The sequence below is a fragment of the Ambystoma mexicanum genome, chromosome 13, assembly GCF_040938575.1.
Source record: "Ambystoma mexicanum isolate Mex_15411 chromosome 13, UKY_AmexF1_1, whole genome shotgun sequence".
Taxonomy (NCBI): Eukaryota; Metazoa; Chordata; class Amphibia; order Caudata; family Ambystomatidae; genus Ambystoma; species Ambystoma mexicanum.
In genome coordinates, this window is record NC_090938.1 from 236,084,244 (window position 1) to 236,099,078 (window position 14,835).

At 47.7% G+C, this 14,835-nt stretch overlaps 1 protein-coding gene across 1 annotated transcript in view; it reads left to right on the forward strand.

Annotated features, from left to right (window-relative positions):
* IPO9 (importin 9) overlaps window positions 1-14,444 on the forward strand; it is a 904,513-nt gene extending 890,069 nt beyond the window's left edge. The window contains exon 24 of the mRNA XM_069633697.1: window positions 13,629-14,444. Coding sequence (XP_069489798.1) covers window positions 13,629-13,739 — 111 coding nt within the window. The 3' untranslated portion in view covers window positions 13,740-14,444. The remainder of the gene's footprint in view (window positions 1-13,628) is intronic.
* Window positions 14,445-14,835: the final 391 nt, after the last annotated feature.

The window sequence follows — 14,835 nt, forward strand, 5'->3', positions numbered from 1 at the left end:
ATCGGGTACACAGCGCAGTCCAGAATTTGGAGATGTACCGACTACCGCGATCAGAGATGATCTTGTCTGGTAGTCCGTGGAGTCTGAAGATAACTCGTGCAAATGTCTCTGCCATCTTGGTGGCTGTGGGAAGTCCCGAAAGGGGAGAAAAATGTGCCAATTTGGAGAAAGCGTCCACTGTCACCATGATACAGGTGCATGCCTCGGAGACTGGGAGATCCTCAATGAAGTCCGTGGAGATGAGCCCCCACGGGCGAGTCGGTAGTTCCACTTGTGCGAGTAGCCCTAGGGGTTTCCTGATGCATATTTAGATCGGGCACAGACCGGACAGGATTTGACATACCGAAGTACCTCCTTTCTCATACCTGGCCAAAGGAAAGTCCTAAAGAGGAATTCTAGGGTAGTCTCTCCGCCTCGATGTCCTGTCAATCTGGAATCATGACCCCAGTTCAAGACTTTCTTGCGTAGAGGTCCTTCTGGGATGAACAACTTTTCCTTAAAGAACAACCAACCGTCTTTGACCTGGAAGTGAGAATTGGGCTGTGAGGAGATCTGAGGCAGGTTTTTCACAGTTGCGGTCTTCACGTCTTAGAGAAAAGAACCTGCAATCGCTAGGATTTGGTTCCTGTGGAACATGGGCTCAGCTTTGACCGATGCTCTTTCGTTACGGGAGTCCTTACGAGACAATGCGTCTGTCAACTGATTATGAGCTCCCGGGAAATAGGTGATCCGGAAGTCCTATTGCGAAAAAAGATAGGCCCATCTTGCCTGTCGGGAGTTAGAGCATTCCATTTCTTGTAATGCCTTCAGGTTTTTGTGGTCAGTGCGAATTAAGAATTGGTGCCTGGCTCCCATGAGGTGTCGCCATTCCTCGCATGCCAGCTTCATGGCAAGCAGTTCCTTTTCCAGGACTGAGTAATTAAGTTGGCTGGGAGAGAGCGTCTTAGATACGCCACCGGGTGTTCCACTCCCTACTAGGTCTGTAGCAGTACAGCCCCTATGGCGATAGCGGAAGCATCATTTTCCAGAACTAATGGTAAGGATTGGTTGGTTTGCTGTAGAAACGGACCGGAGCAGAAAAGACCTTTGAGGTGACTAAAACTGCTTTCCGCCGCCGTAGACCAGGAAAAAGGGAGAGCTTCTTTTTTTTTGAGTAGTCACGTAATGGGGTAAACTACCTCCGAGAAGTTCGGGATAAACCTTTGGTAGTAATTTGAAAGTCCTAGAAACCTTTGGACCTCCCGGACAGAGGTAGGGGCTGGCCAGTCTAGAATAGCGCAGACCTTGTCTTGATCCATGGCAATCCCGTCTTCCGACAGGATATACCCCAGGTAGTGTACCGTGGGGACAGCGAACCTGCACTTCTCCGCCTTGACCAGCACTTTGTTCTTCTGAAGGCGACCCAACATTTGTCTGACCTGCTCCATATGAACTTCCATATTGGGAGAAAAAAACAGAATGTCATCCAGGTAAATGACTGATAGTGATAGCATATCGGAAAACATTCTGTCCATGAACCTCTGGAATGCTACTGGTGCGGCATTACTTGGTGCTCAAATAAGCCAAAAGGGGTGCGAAAGGCCGTTTTCCGCTCGTCTCCTCTGGTGATGCGGAGCAGATGGTATGCATTCCGGAGATCGAGTTTAGTGAACACTTTGGCACCTTCTACAGCCTCGATAATGTCAGAGATGAGAGGCATGGGATACCGATCCCGGATGGTGACCTTATTGAGATCCCTGTAGTCAATACAGGGTCGGAGCTCCGTGGTGTCTCTCTTCTTGATGAAAAACAGGGGGGCACCAGCTGGTGATTTGGAAGGTCGAATGAGTCCATTTTTCAAATTCACGTCTAAGTACCGTCGTAGAACCCGTTTCTCTGTCTGGGTGAGAGAAAACATCCTACAGAACTAGAGCGTCGGGTCCCAGGTCGATAGAACAGTCCTCTGGCCGATGAGGCGGCAGAATGGCATGAGGGCACTCTTGGAATACTTCAGAAAAACTTGAACAAAAGCTGGGTAAAACATGAATCCCGATGTGGTTCTCTGTGAAAATCTTTACCGGCTGTAGGTCAACCCTTTCTTCTGGCGGCAAGCAGTTTGAGGTACAGTACGAGGAAGTGAAGCTCAATTGATTCTCCGTCCAGTTTATCCTCGGATTGTGTCTGCGAAGCCATGATATGCCTAGAATGATGGGAAAATGTGCTGCTCTGATGATGTCGAAATACAAAACCTCAGTGTGATGGTTTATGGTAAGGGAGAGCTCCTCGGTGGTATGGGTGATGAGGCCTGATGACAATGGCGAACCATCCACCCCCTCCACCTTCTGACCCTCCTTCCGGGCAACCCGACGAAGACCCACCTTGTCTGCCCACAAGGTATCTACGAAGTTCCCAGCTGCTCCACAGTCCAATAGAGCGAGAGTCTCTACCTGTCTGCCCTCTGTCAAGGTGCACAGGTATTACGATGAGCCTGGAGTCCTCTTTGGATTCGGGGGAGGAAACAGAAAGGGAGACGTAGGGACGATGAAGAAAGTCTGGAGACCCCCGGTGGCTTGTTCCTAATGGCGCCGGGGGTGCCCGTTTCCCGAGCTCTTGCCTGGTAACTCGGTGCATTCTTTAAGAAGATGTTGGTCTGAACCGCAGTAAGCACAGAGTTACTTCTCACGTCTTCTGTGTCTTTCTGCGGCTGACAGAGGAGCCCTGGTAGCACCGATCTTCATTGGTTCATCCAAAGGGGTAGCCGTAGCACGACTAGGAGAAGCGTGTGTAAAGGGTTCCGGAGGGTAACCTCTCTGTTTTCGGCGTTCTGATCTTCTTTCTTGGAGACGAAACTCGAAGTGAAGGGCCGCAGCGAGCAGATCAGAGAAAGTGGGTGAATGTGGGATCTGGCCAGTTCATCTTTGATCTTCTCTCTCAAACCTCTCCTAAAGATGGCATATTGTGCAGTTTCTGGCCAACCGGCTCCGGCCGCTAAGGTCTTAAACGAAGAGATATAGGACAGAACATCTAAGGAGCCCTGCTTGACGTCCAATAGGTCTTCGCAAGCAGAAAAGGATAACTCTGGCCGCTCGAAAGTCTAAGTAGGGTTTGAAACCCGACAAAATCCTGAAGGACGGGGTTACCACTGGTCACCAACGGAGTCGCCCAAGACAGCGCATTGCCGGTCATGTTAGAAATCAGGAAACCCACCTTGGCGTGTTCTGCAGGTATGAGGTCGGAATGTGAAATAGACCATAATGGCCTCTAAGAATTATTTCATCTTCTTAGAAGAGCCATCAAACTTCCCCGAGGACACAGCCATGGGAGGTAATTCCGGGGGGACGGTTCTCTGGCCACTACCATCTGCTTGAGTAGAGCGTTCTCAGTCTTTACTCCTTGCAACTCCTGGGACATGGCTTGAAAAGCCTTCCACAATTCCTGTACTTGTTCCGCAGACATCTTTGTATTTGTGGGCGTTGCAAACTGTGACGAGGTTTCCCTCTTGCTGCCTTTCTCCCCTACACACACGCTCTCCTCACCTGAACTGCTGGAATCGTCGGTTTCTTGGAGGCGTCGCCGGAAGAGGTAGTCTCTTTCCTTTTTGGGATGCACTTGCTTGTCACGGAGGGAAGCCACAGTGACCGCTAGGGAACAGCTGTCTGTGGCTCCCCTTCCGGAATCAAGCCGGAAAAGGGAAAAACCCCAGAGGGAAAAACCCTTGATGAGAGGCAGGTTCTTCTTATGTGAGGGGAGTCCCAGAGAATGCTGGTGGAAGGAGATAGAGCGGGCTCCAGCCGGAAGTAATCCTGGGGAGATCCAAAGGAGTAGTACTGCAGACTGGAGGACAGACTCCCTGGGCGAGAGAGGGAGTAGAACACGCCAGCTGGAAGGAAGCAGCAGTCCTTGATGACCGGATGAAAATGGAGGTTAGAGAGGCACAAGGTCCAGGGAGCGCCGGGGGGAAAAAAGGTAAGGATAGTATAAAAGCAACGATAGAAACACGAGGGAAAGAGCAAGAGAGAGAGAGAGAGAGCAAAACTCAAAGGAGCGAAACCAGAGGAGAAAGAGAAAACACGAAGGCAGCGCACGGCAGAATGCCGCGAGCCGGGAGGAAAGGAAATCGAGAGGAAGGAACACAACAAGGTAAGGCCTTTAGCTGATGCGAGGAAAAAGCCAGAGTGGGGAGCGAGGGAAAACGGGAAGCGCCCTGAAAGGGGGTTGCAACGCAACGCATAGCCGGGCAGGCGGGGATTAAATACCTCAAACCCTCTACCTCGGAATTCGCCAGCTCCAATGCGAAAGTAGCCACCAATCACGTCCTCGGCCGTGCTGGCGGATGACAGCTTTGTGGTGCCTCGGAATATCGTTGCTCAGTTCTTCAGTCAAATATACTTCATTATTCCTCGAGAATACCGACTCGTACTCAATGTCTTCCTCATCCGAACCGACGACTCCACGTTCCGGCTTCAAAAAATGTTGAGACTGTGGAAAGAAAATGTCGTTGACGGATCCTCATAGGATCTGTTTGTGGTGCCTGGGAGTCGGGCAACATTGTTTGGAGTGCGAGGACTGCATGTCCATGACGGCGAAAGCCTTGAAGGAGTGTAAGGGGAAGCTCGAGAGAGGTAAGGCAGTTAAAACTTCTTCGAAAGTTTCCTCGGCCGAGTCGAGACATTCGTCTCCTCGCCATCACAAAAGACATTCTCGTTCTAGGTCTCGAAGCAGTTCCTATCACTCTTCGAGATCTAAGCATTCAAAAAAGAGACGTCGAAGATCCCCTTCCTCGTCTTCCGTTTCCCCGAAAAGGGTCTCCTGCCCCACAAAACATAGCTCTCAGGCTGAGTGGGAGGAATTCAGGAAAAAGATGCTTAGCGTCTTCGAGAAAGCGGCCTCGACCCCCTCAAGACTGCTGAGGGTGATACCCTGGGTGAAAGACCCAAAAAATCAAAACGCCGCGAGTCGCAGCACCCGGCGAAAGAAGGTAATCGAGAGCGTCATGAACCCTCGAGTAAAGGCAAAGTCGCGTCTTCGACGCCGTCGTCGAAAATCCCTTCGACGCATAGATCTGCGTCTTCCACGCCATTATCGAAGGGTCTCCTCGATGCACAGGTCAGTCGATTTGACGCTGTCTTCGATGCTGACATCTACGCCGAGAAAGGTCAAACCCACGGCCACCCCACAGCCAGTGGCCATACCCAGAGCCTCGATCACAAGAATGTTGTCGACAACCTCGAGTAGAATTCCGATACTCTCGAGTTCCTCGAGGCCTCTACCAACTTTCTCGACGCCTTTTTCGATGGCTTCAAAGCCTTTAACGTCCGCATCGACGAAATCGACGTTTTCTCAGCCAATTATGACGAATTTGTCCCCTTCTGCTCTGGAAATGGGATTTATACCATTTCCAAGATCTGATCATTCCAGAGCCTTAGCATCTATTTATGAAGAAGGGGAGAATTCGGATCAGGAGAGACCTTTTGAGTTGCAGGGATCTGCAACTCCTGTACCAGAGGAATTTACCTCTGAGGAAAGTAGGTTTAAGGACCTCCAAGAATCCTTACATGAAGCAAGTGGGTTGGACACTTCCCCAGAAGTGGAATTTGCTAAACCAGACCCAGGGGAACATGCTGAAACCCCTTATAGAACCTTGATGGCAAAGATAATAGAGTTTATGGGGTGGTCTACACCCTCACCTGCTTTTCAGCAAGACAACCTCAGATATTTTGGTTAAAGGTCCACAGGAGGATCCTGTGGTGCCATTTCATGCGGCATTACAAAGGAAAATATTTGCAAACTGGGAAACCCCTGAGGTTATCCCCGCGGTTAACAAAAAATTATCAGCCAAGTATAGGGTGTCTACTGCTGACCCTGAATATTTATCCAGACACCCAACTCCGGAGAGTCTGGTTGTGCAGGCAGCAACTTAATCAGGTAGCAAATCGGCTTACCCTACTGTTCCACAGAACAGGGATGACAACAGATATGACTCTATGGCCTAAAAATTATTTTCTGCATGTAGGATGGCGTTGAAATCCATGAATGCTACTTGTACGCTCGCAAGGTTCAGCCACACACTTTGGGAGTGTGCTTCATCAGCGGCTGACTGGCTCCCGGAGGGAGAAGAAAGGGAAGCATTTCTAAACCTCACTAAGGATGGTAAAGACGCAATGTGTGAATTCCTTCAAACTGGCATCAATTCTGCTGACTGCATCAGCAGGGCCATGGAGGCAAGTACAACAACCAGGAGATTTGCTTTGTTGCGGAAGTCTGGTTTTGCTCCAGATGTGCAAAGCAGACTCTTGAATATGCCCTTTGACGGCTCTTCTTTGTTTGGTAAGAAGGCGGATGACAGTTTAGAAAAGCTTCAAACATCAAAGACAGCAGCAAAATCCCTGGGAGCTGCAATCAGTCAGACACCATATCGCCCCTCAGGAACCTCTTGGAGAGGTAAGTCCTTTCGCTTCTATTCCACATTCGGAAGAGGCAGAGGACAGCCGGTTCAAAGGGGTCAGAAAAAATTCACCCGAGGTGGACGGGTTAAAAATACAAAAGCCGCAGTAGGTGCCTCTTTACCCTCGGCATCTGCATCAGCCGCCTCCAAACCGCTCTGAGGACTCTCCTCACAAGACACCAGTAGGGGGCAGGTTAACTCAACATCTGACGGAATGGCAGGCTATTATGTCAGATGCTTGGGCATTGGAGACAGTTGCCCAAGGTTACTGCCTGCCTTTTCTACGCATCCCTCAGTCATCCACCGGGGAACAGCTCTCTGAAAGTTCCAGATCCACTCCTCTTGCAGGAAATTGTAGACCTGCTAGAGAAAGGTGCCATAGAACCGGTACCTGTAGCGGAGAAAAACAAGGGCTGGTATTCCCCCTACTTTCTCATACCGAAGAAAGATGGAGGACTGAGACCTATCTTGGACTTACGAGAATTGAACAAGTTCCTCAGGAAGGACAAGTTCAAGATGGTAACTCTCTCAGATCCTTCAGGCCCTCCAGCTCCAGGACTGGCTAGTATCTCTGGACCTCCAGGATGCTTATTTCCATGTGCCAATCCATCTCAAACACAGGAAATACCTGAGGTTCGCAATTGGCGGCTCTCATTATCAATTTCGAGTTCTGCCATTTGGGCTGACCTCCACCCCGAAGGTCTTCACCAAGCTAATGTCGGTAGTGGCTGCAAGTCTAAGGAGGGAAGAGATTCACGTCTACCCCTACCTGGACGATTGGCTGATCAGAGCTGTATCTCCGGAACAAGCTCAGATTCAGCTAGATTATGTCTGCCACTTACTTTCCAAACTGGGCTTCTCCCTCAATTTAAAGAAGTCACAGATGATACCATCACAGAGACTCCAGTTCATTGGAGCGGTCCTGGACACTTCCCTGGGAAAAGCCTCACCCCCAGAGGTGAGGGCTCAAGATATTCTGCCGATGGTCACCAAGTTTCAAAATGCCCAACGTCTCCCAGCCTTCGACTTTTTGAGGTTGCTAGGCCTCATGGCATCCTGCATCTTCCTTGTGCCAGAGGCTCACCTGAGAATGAGATCTCTTCAGTGGGCACTGAGAACTCGGTGGTCGCAATTCTCAGGGAGAATGACAGACCTCCTTCAGGTTCCGGACAAGGTGGCTCTCGACCTTCAGTGTTGGGCCTGCCAGAAAAAACATCTTGAAGGAGAACTGTTTTGGCAACCATGGCCGGAGATATCAGTAGTCACAGATGCCTCTCTCACGGGGTGGGGAGCCCATACCAATGACTTGACCATCAGCGGTCGTTGGTCTCCATCGGAGTCCAGACTACATATCAACCTGTTAGAGCTGAGAGCAATCAGACTAGCGCTGAAGGGTTTTCTGCCATCTGTACAGGGAAAAAATGTCCCGATAATGACGGACAACACAGTGGCCATGCACTACCTCAACAAAAGAGTAGGCGTAGGATCACTGCCACTGTGCAGAGAGGCAATGCAGCTCTGGTTTTGGGCAATTCAAGAAGGACTCTCTATCGGCAGCTCACCTAGCTGGAGAGAAGAACTTGACGGCGGACGCTCTGTGCAGGCAGGGCACAGTCTCCCACGAGTGGGAATTAGCTCAGGAAGTCCTTCAGGAGATCTTCGCCCTTTGGGGAACCCCTCAAGTGGATCTGTTCACCACCAGTACCAACAGGAAGTGTGATCTGTTTTGTTCAAGGGAATTTCCCCCGAGAGGAGCTCTAGGGGACACGTTCGTAGTGGACTGGGAGTTTCCACTACAGTACGCGTTTCCACCAGTCCCTGTCATTCCTCAAATGATCAGGAGGTTGAAAAGATTCCGGAGGACCATGATCCTAATTGCCCCAGACTGGGCCAGGAGAACGTGGTACCCGGACCTTCTGGACATGTCCATCTGCCCTCCAATCCGTCTTCCACTCAAGGAGAATTTTCTCTCACAGAAGGGAGGTCAGGTTCTCCATCCAGACATCAGAACCCTCAACCTTCACGCCTGGCTTCTGAAAGGTTGAGATACAAGGATTGCTACCTCCCTGATGATGTCATGGAGGTGTTGCTTTCGGCCAGAAGGCCAGCAACAAAGTCTTTATACTGCTGCCGTTGGAACACATTTTGCAGCTGGTGTAGAGAAGAGAATATCGACCCCTTTTCATGTAGTACACCCAACGGTGTTATCCTTTCTACTCTACTTGGCAAATTCAGGCCTTTAAGTTGGCACTATTAAGGGCAAATCTCGCAGCGCTATCGATCTTCAAGTGGACTGCAGAGGAGCCATTGTATTTCAAATTACCCTTAGTAATACAATTTCTAATGGGATTAACGAATGTCTACCCTCCAAGACCGTTCCAGGGTCTTTCGAACCACTCCACTCTTGTTCGATAAGATTTCTCACCCTTAAAACTGACTTGTTAGTGGCATTAACATCTGCTAGAAGGGTGAGCGAATTACAAGCTCCATCTTGTAAACCCCCTCATACAATTTTTCATAAAGACAAAGTTGTCCTACAGGTGAAGCCTAATTTCCTCCCAAAGGTGGTTTCTGAATTCCACATCACTCAGAAAATTACCTTACCTTCATTCTATTCTCCTCCCCATCCGGGGAAAGAGGAAGAAAGGCTACATAGACTGGATCCAAGGCAGGCTTTAAGCTTTTACATCAGCAGACTTGCTAGGATTAGGCAAGCAGACCAACTGTTCGTAGGTTACTCAGGGCACAAATTGGGACTACGGATAACAAAACAGACCATTTCCAGATGGATTATTTTGGCCATTCCGGAATGTTACAAACTAGCAGGGAAAGAGCCTCCTCAAAATCTTAGGGCTCATTCAACCAGGGGTATCGCAGCCTCTTCAGCCCTCCAAAGAGGGGTTCCGGTTCGAGACATATGTGCGGCTGCCACATGGTCGTCCGCACATACATTCACAAGATTTTACAACCTGGATTCCTCCTCTAGTCAAGAGACTAGGTTTGGCAAAGCCGTATTACATTCTGTTCATTCCTAAAGGGAAACATGGCGTTTTTACTCCCACCTCCAATTACACACCACTGCTATGGGAGTCTATCAAAGATGAGGAATACGTTGGAGGACACAATCCCTTCGAAGAAAAAGTTACTTCTTACCTGGTAACGTTCTTTCGATGGGATGTTCCTCCAACGTATTCCTTATCGCCCCTCCCATCCATCCCTGCAGTAATACTTCCCTTGTGGTTGCAGCTTACGCTCCTTCAAGGTCAATAACCAATTAATGTAAAACAACTGTTAACGTCAAAACGGAACTGAGCAACGGACAATGCGCAAGTCTATTTATACGCGTGATGACGTCGGCGCCGATACGGAGGCTGTCGAGGGACATCGGCTCGAGGGACGTCGACTCGCAGCGCCCTCTACTGAAAAATGTTTCCGAGGCCAGCAAGCTGGAGATGATCTATCAAAGATAAGGAATACGTCGGAAGAACATCCCATCGAAAGAATGTTACCAGGTAAGAAGTAACTTGTTCTTCTGCATCGACCGGCTGTAGGTTCATACCCTGGAGACTGTTATTTGTAACGTTAAGGCATCTTGTTCTCGGTTTCCAGTATCTGGCCTCCTTTCATCAGCTCCTAATTTAAGTATGTCACAAGGGTCACCTTGTCCCCCGATTTCTTCCCTGCCACAATGAAGCCTTCTATGTAGATCATCTTTGAAGGCATCATTACTGACAGGGTTGTTTGATCTGCTAAAGTATTGTTCGTTGCTTTGTATAATTCCATGAAGGGGGCCATTGCAATTGTCACCACTGACATCTGGCTAAATGAATCGTAGCCCGACTGCCTTAGTAATTTCTTCTCCTTACTTTGAGATCTAGATGTTCATCATGCCTGGTTGGGGGAGCTGACGTTTGTTTATGCAGAGGTAATGGGCTTACTGGTCAGGTTTTTTTCCATAAGAGGATTACCCTTCCTTTATTAGGGTTCTTCTGTTGGCCCATCTTTTCCTCCTCTGACGGACTAGAAAGAGTCTAAATCTCATCCTCAATGTTTAACTCCGCGGATGATCACATCTTTTTCCGTCTTGGCGAGTTTCGCTCTGTTTATACTGGCAGTCAATGAGTTGATTCTTTAATTCAAAATGTTGCTCTCGTGCATTAAAGCAAGGTTAGTTAACCTTGTGCATTAAAACAAGGTTGGAGGCAGGGGTATTAAACACCTCAGTTTGTGGATTAAGTCCAGTGCGGGCGTTTGCTGCAGCTAGTGCCAAGACTTTGCGTAGAAGAGCATCTGAATAATGCCCTAGTACACCCCTGCCCCACCACCATCCCCCTTACCGCCATGTGTACGTTGGACTTGGGCAGGGTTTTACTTGGGTGGGGGTTCGCTCCCCCGTCATGGAATCATTTTGCGAAGCAGCTACCGAGTTTGGGGCCCCCAGCGTCAAAGTCCACAAACCTTCCAAGAGTTCACTGTCTATCAACTCTTTACCACCAACTATTTGATCAGCCTTTGTTGTCTTTTTAAGTCCCGCCATGGACCCTAACCCTACACTTTGGAGCGGGCCGCCTTTCCACCTCCAAATTGCCTGGGGCTGAGAGAAGGCATTTTTATTCACTCTTTAATTGTGCTTTCTATGCACAGCGAGGTGTGGGAATCCTGTCCTTTGTGAATATCTGAAGGACGCAGTCACCATCGTTGGGCAAGGGCAAGAGCCTTCACCAGCCCCCAGATGTCTAATCTGTTTTCTGTTGCATTGGATGGTTCGTCAGAAAGGAGATCAGAGGCAGTATTAGCAGTGTTTCCCACGGAGGAGCCATCAGGTTTGTTCTTCACTCGCTTCATCTGACTCCCCCACAAGCAGTGGCAGGCAATGATTTCCCAAACCAGTTTGCGGGGTGGGTAAGTGATCTTGCGTTTGTTCACGGTCAGTATGAAGGAGCCATTTACCTTCTTTGGGGTTTGAATGCTAGAGAGTTGCTGCACTAGTCCGTGTGGGTTCCTGTTAGTATACCCCAATTATGATGGCGCTGCACACGGTTCTATTTTATTAATCTATGTATTCTTGGTGTTATAATGTAAAGCGCTTTGGCGTAAAGCGCTATATAAACTTAATACAAATATATGATAGGTTATTTATAAAGCGCTTAATACCCAGAGGTTTCTAAGCGCGGACCAGGGATCGAACCAGTGTTGCTACGTGGCATCTTGCTTCCAAGGCGAGCACGTTGCCCCCGAGCTGTCCTCTCGAGACTCCCCCAGTATGATATAGCTTTTCTAAAAGCTGCAGGAGCACTAATGTTGATGGAATAAAAATGCTTCTCAGCACACAAGATTATACAGCAACCGCTCACTTTTGAGTCCTTTTCAGGAGTGACTGGACTTGTCCTCGGACTCTGCGCAGGTGCTCTGCGCCTCCCCCTGCAGGATATAACTTTTCTTAAAGCTGCAGTAGCATGAATGTTGATAGACTAAAACTGCTTGATTGCACACAAGATTCTCTTTTGTGTGGATTAAGTTCCACCTAAAACTCAAAAGAAGCTGACAAGCCCCTTTGTTCGGGGTAAATCGACAAAAAAGGTGCCAACGTTCCCGGTTTTTTTTGTGGTTGCCCCCCGCGGATGACTCATTCTGATGGAATTCCTCTGTGTGGACCCAATCAAGTCATAAAGCGCTTGTTTCACCCTACATGGATTACCAATCAATTCAGCTTAATTTTTGGACATCAAATCAATATATAACTGTTCCAAATGTCAACAAGCCCTTTTCCTGACAAATGACCTTAAGATCTTCAAACACTGTGTTTTTGGTTGGTACAAGTATTTTCCAATCAAGTGAGAGTTATCCCTAATGCGCCCTCATAGCCTTCAGAGAGACGATGCCCAGTTCATAACGCATTACTGCATGCAGGACTGAACTGGAGCTGCAAAGGACTAACCTCCAAATCAAGGCCTCTAAATCTGACAAATAGTCGACTATTTATAGGTCATACACTTCGATCCCATACAGTATTTTTGGCACGCGTTTCCCTTCAAAATAACGAAGATGGTAAAAGGAAACATTTTCCATATCTAGAGTTGACAAAGTTGATTTGCCAATTTGATTGCTCTTGCCTGAAACCACGGCCGAAAAATCTTAATGTTTTGCTGCAATAAAGAAGCCAAGATAGAGGGAGGGAGTCCATCATCTCTGCCAGTTAAGTCCCAATGAACCACTTAATGGGCACTTTCCTTTTTGAGCATGCTAAATGCATAACCTTAGTTTTTCTAAGATTAATGGATGGAGAATTAACCCTAACAAAGTTGGAAAACCCCTCCAAAAGATGTTGCCAGCCTATGGGTGCGTTATAAAAAATGTCAAAAATCATCCGCATAGGCGAACCACATCTGCCATATAAAGATTGAAAGGCAAGAGGCCAAAATGCACCCCTGCTGGACCCGCCTCAAAGTTGAATGAGACTGCAGACCGTTTTGGTTTAAGGAGACCTGAATGATTGGGTGTTCATATAGGCCAATTATCAGCCTCAAAAGCCTGGCTGGAATGCCCAGCCGCTGCTGTTTACACCTAGTAGATCCCCATCAACAGCATTGAATGCCGCTGTAAGGTCCACAGAAGCCCAATAAACAGGATTGCTCCCCTCGTCCATGCTAGTTTCTGAATGCATTTCATCATAAGACTGTTCAGTGCTGTGCCCATGTTCTTTCTGAATCCCATCTGCCTTTCGAAATTCGCCCTATCCCACCGGCCCATGTTTCTAGATAGTTAAATAATGTAGACCGCGTTCTCTAGTTCTTTTGTGTTACTGCAAACGTAAATGGTTTACAAATGTATTTGCCAGTCGTGCGAATAACCATTAGTATCACCAATAAAGAAACTCCATCACGTTCATAACTGTGCTCTGAGGAAATGACCTTAGATAGTCTCTAAATCAAAATAAGGTGGTCATCATACCATGGCATTCCAGGTTACATGTTGCATGCCAGGAACTCCTTGAAACTGCCATATACTAACTTTGGGATAATTGGATCTGTATTGTTTATGCAACTTTCTTCTCCTTTTGGCATTAAGTAAAGTTCACCAACATGGTTCTGCCATGGGGATACCTCACAGTCCTTAAAGTATTTTTTTAAACACATCTTGTGTGTATATTGTGTTGGAAAGATTTGACCTGCCTGTTAATGTATAATTTTCTGTTCTTTTTCAGGCATATTTGACCGATTTCCTGTGCCAGTTTGCTCAGCAACCTTGTTTCTCTGCTTTCTCAGAGCACCTGAACGAGAGCGAGAGGAGGGTGCTGCAGGCTATTGGCATCTAAAGTGAATAAAGGCACTCTGGCTGGAACCCAGACTATCAGTACATGCTTTTCTGCTGGCCAGGATCATTAAGTGGATTTCACCATGGAAGCGTTTCCCAAGTTCACTTGCAGCCATATAGTATTCACAATACTTTAGCACAGCCCATCTGAAGGAAGGGGTTTGCTGAGGGGAGACTCTTGACATCCTCGCTTCACCATGTCTTGAAGCAGAAGCTTGCATTTCATTCCAGGACACCGTTTCAGAGCTTCCTGTAAAAACATAAATAGAAACACTTGTTTCATTGTCTGTTCTTTGAAACACTGGACTGTGAGCTCCAGAGTCTGCCAGATCTGCAGATACTCGAACACTTGCAATGTGTTTCCAGTGAAGGCTAATCGCAGCAACTGAAAGCTGAAGTAGTGATCATAAGGCAGAGCTACTGAAGAACACACCATTTCCCACTCCTGGATTTTTGGAAATGGAAAGCTGTGCCCTGTTATGACGCTGAGAATTGTGGAAGAGCTTGGTTGACTTCATTCAGTTTCAGAGAAACTTGCCCAGTCTTCTTTCCTAGTGTACCACACCCACATTAAGTGACTTCATTTTTTATATGGAATTCACTGTGACAGTGACACTTTTATTGCAATGATACTTCAATGACGTGAAGTTTAGTTTACAATTAACAGGCAGAATACGTAGAATTAAATGATTTTGCCTCCTCCCAACCTTCTAGTCTTTGTTGAACCCTGAGACTTAAGGAATGGCTGTCATGTTAGTTTGTACTTTGAGCCTGCTCAGATTCAGAGGAAAAAAATGTTTATATGGTTCGCATCGAGGTAGAAATGCAACAATGGTTATGGCACTTTAGCACCAGGTTGAGGTTCGCAATGATCTTTAAATTGGGAGCGTGGCATTGTGCCAAGTATTTTTACAATTCACTGGACTGTGCAAACTGGTTTAGTAGGCAGAGGCCAAACCACAAAGTGGGAGCTGTTCTCCAGAAGCACCACTGGAATGTACAAATCAAGTGGGGGAGAAAGGGAGTTTCCAGATGCAGAGCAGTTTTCAAAAATACAAAACCTAATGGTGCCCTAAACATTACTTAACACATACCTT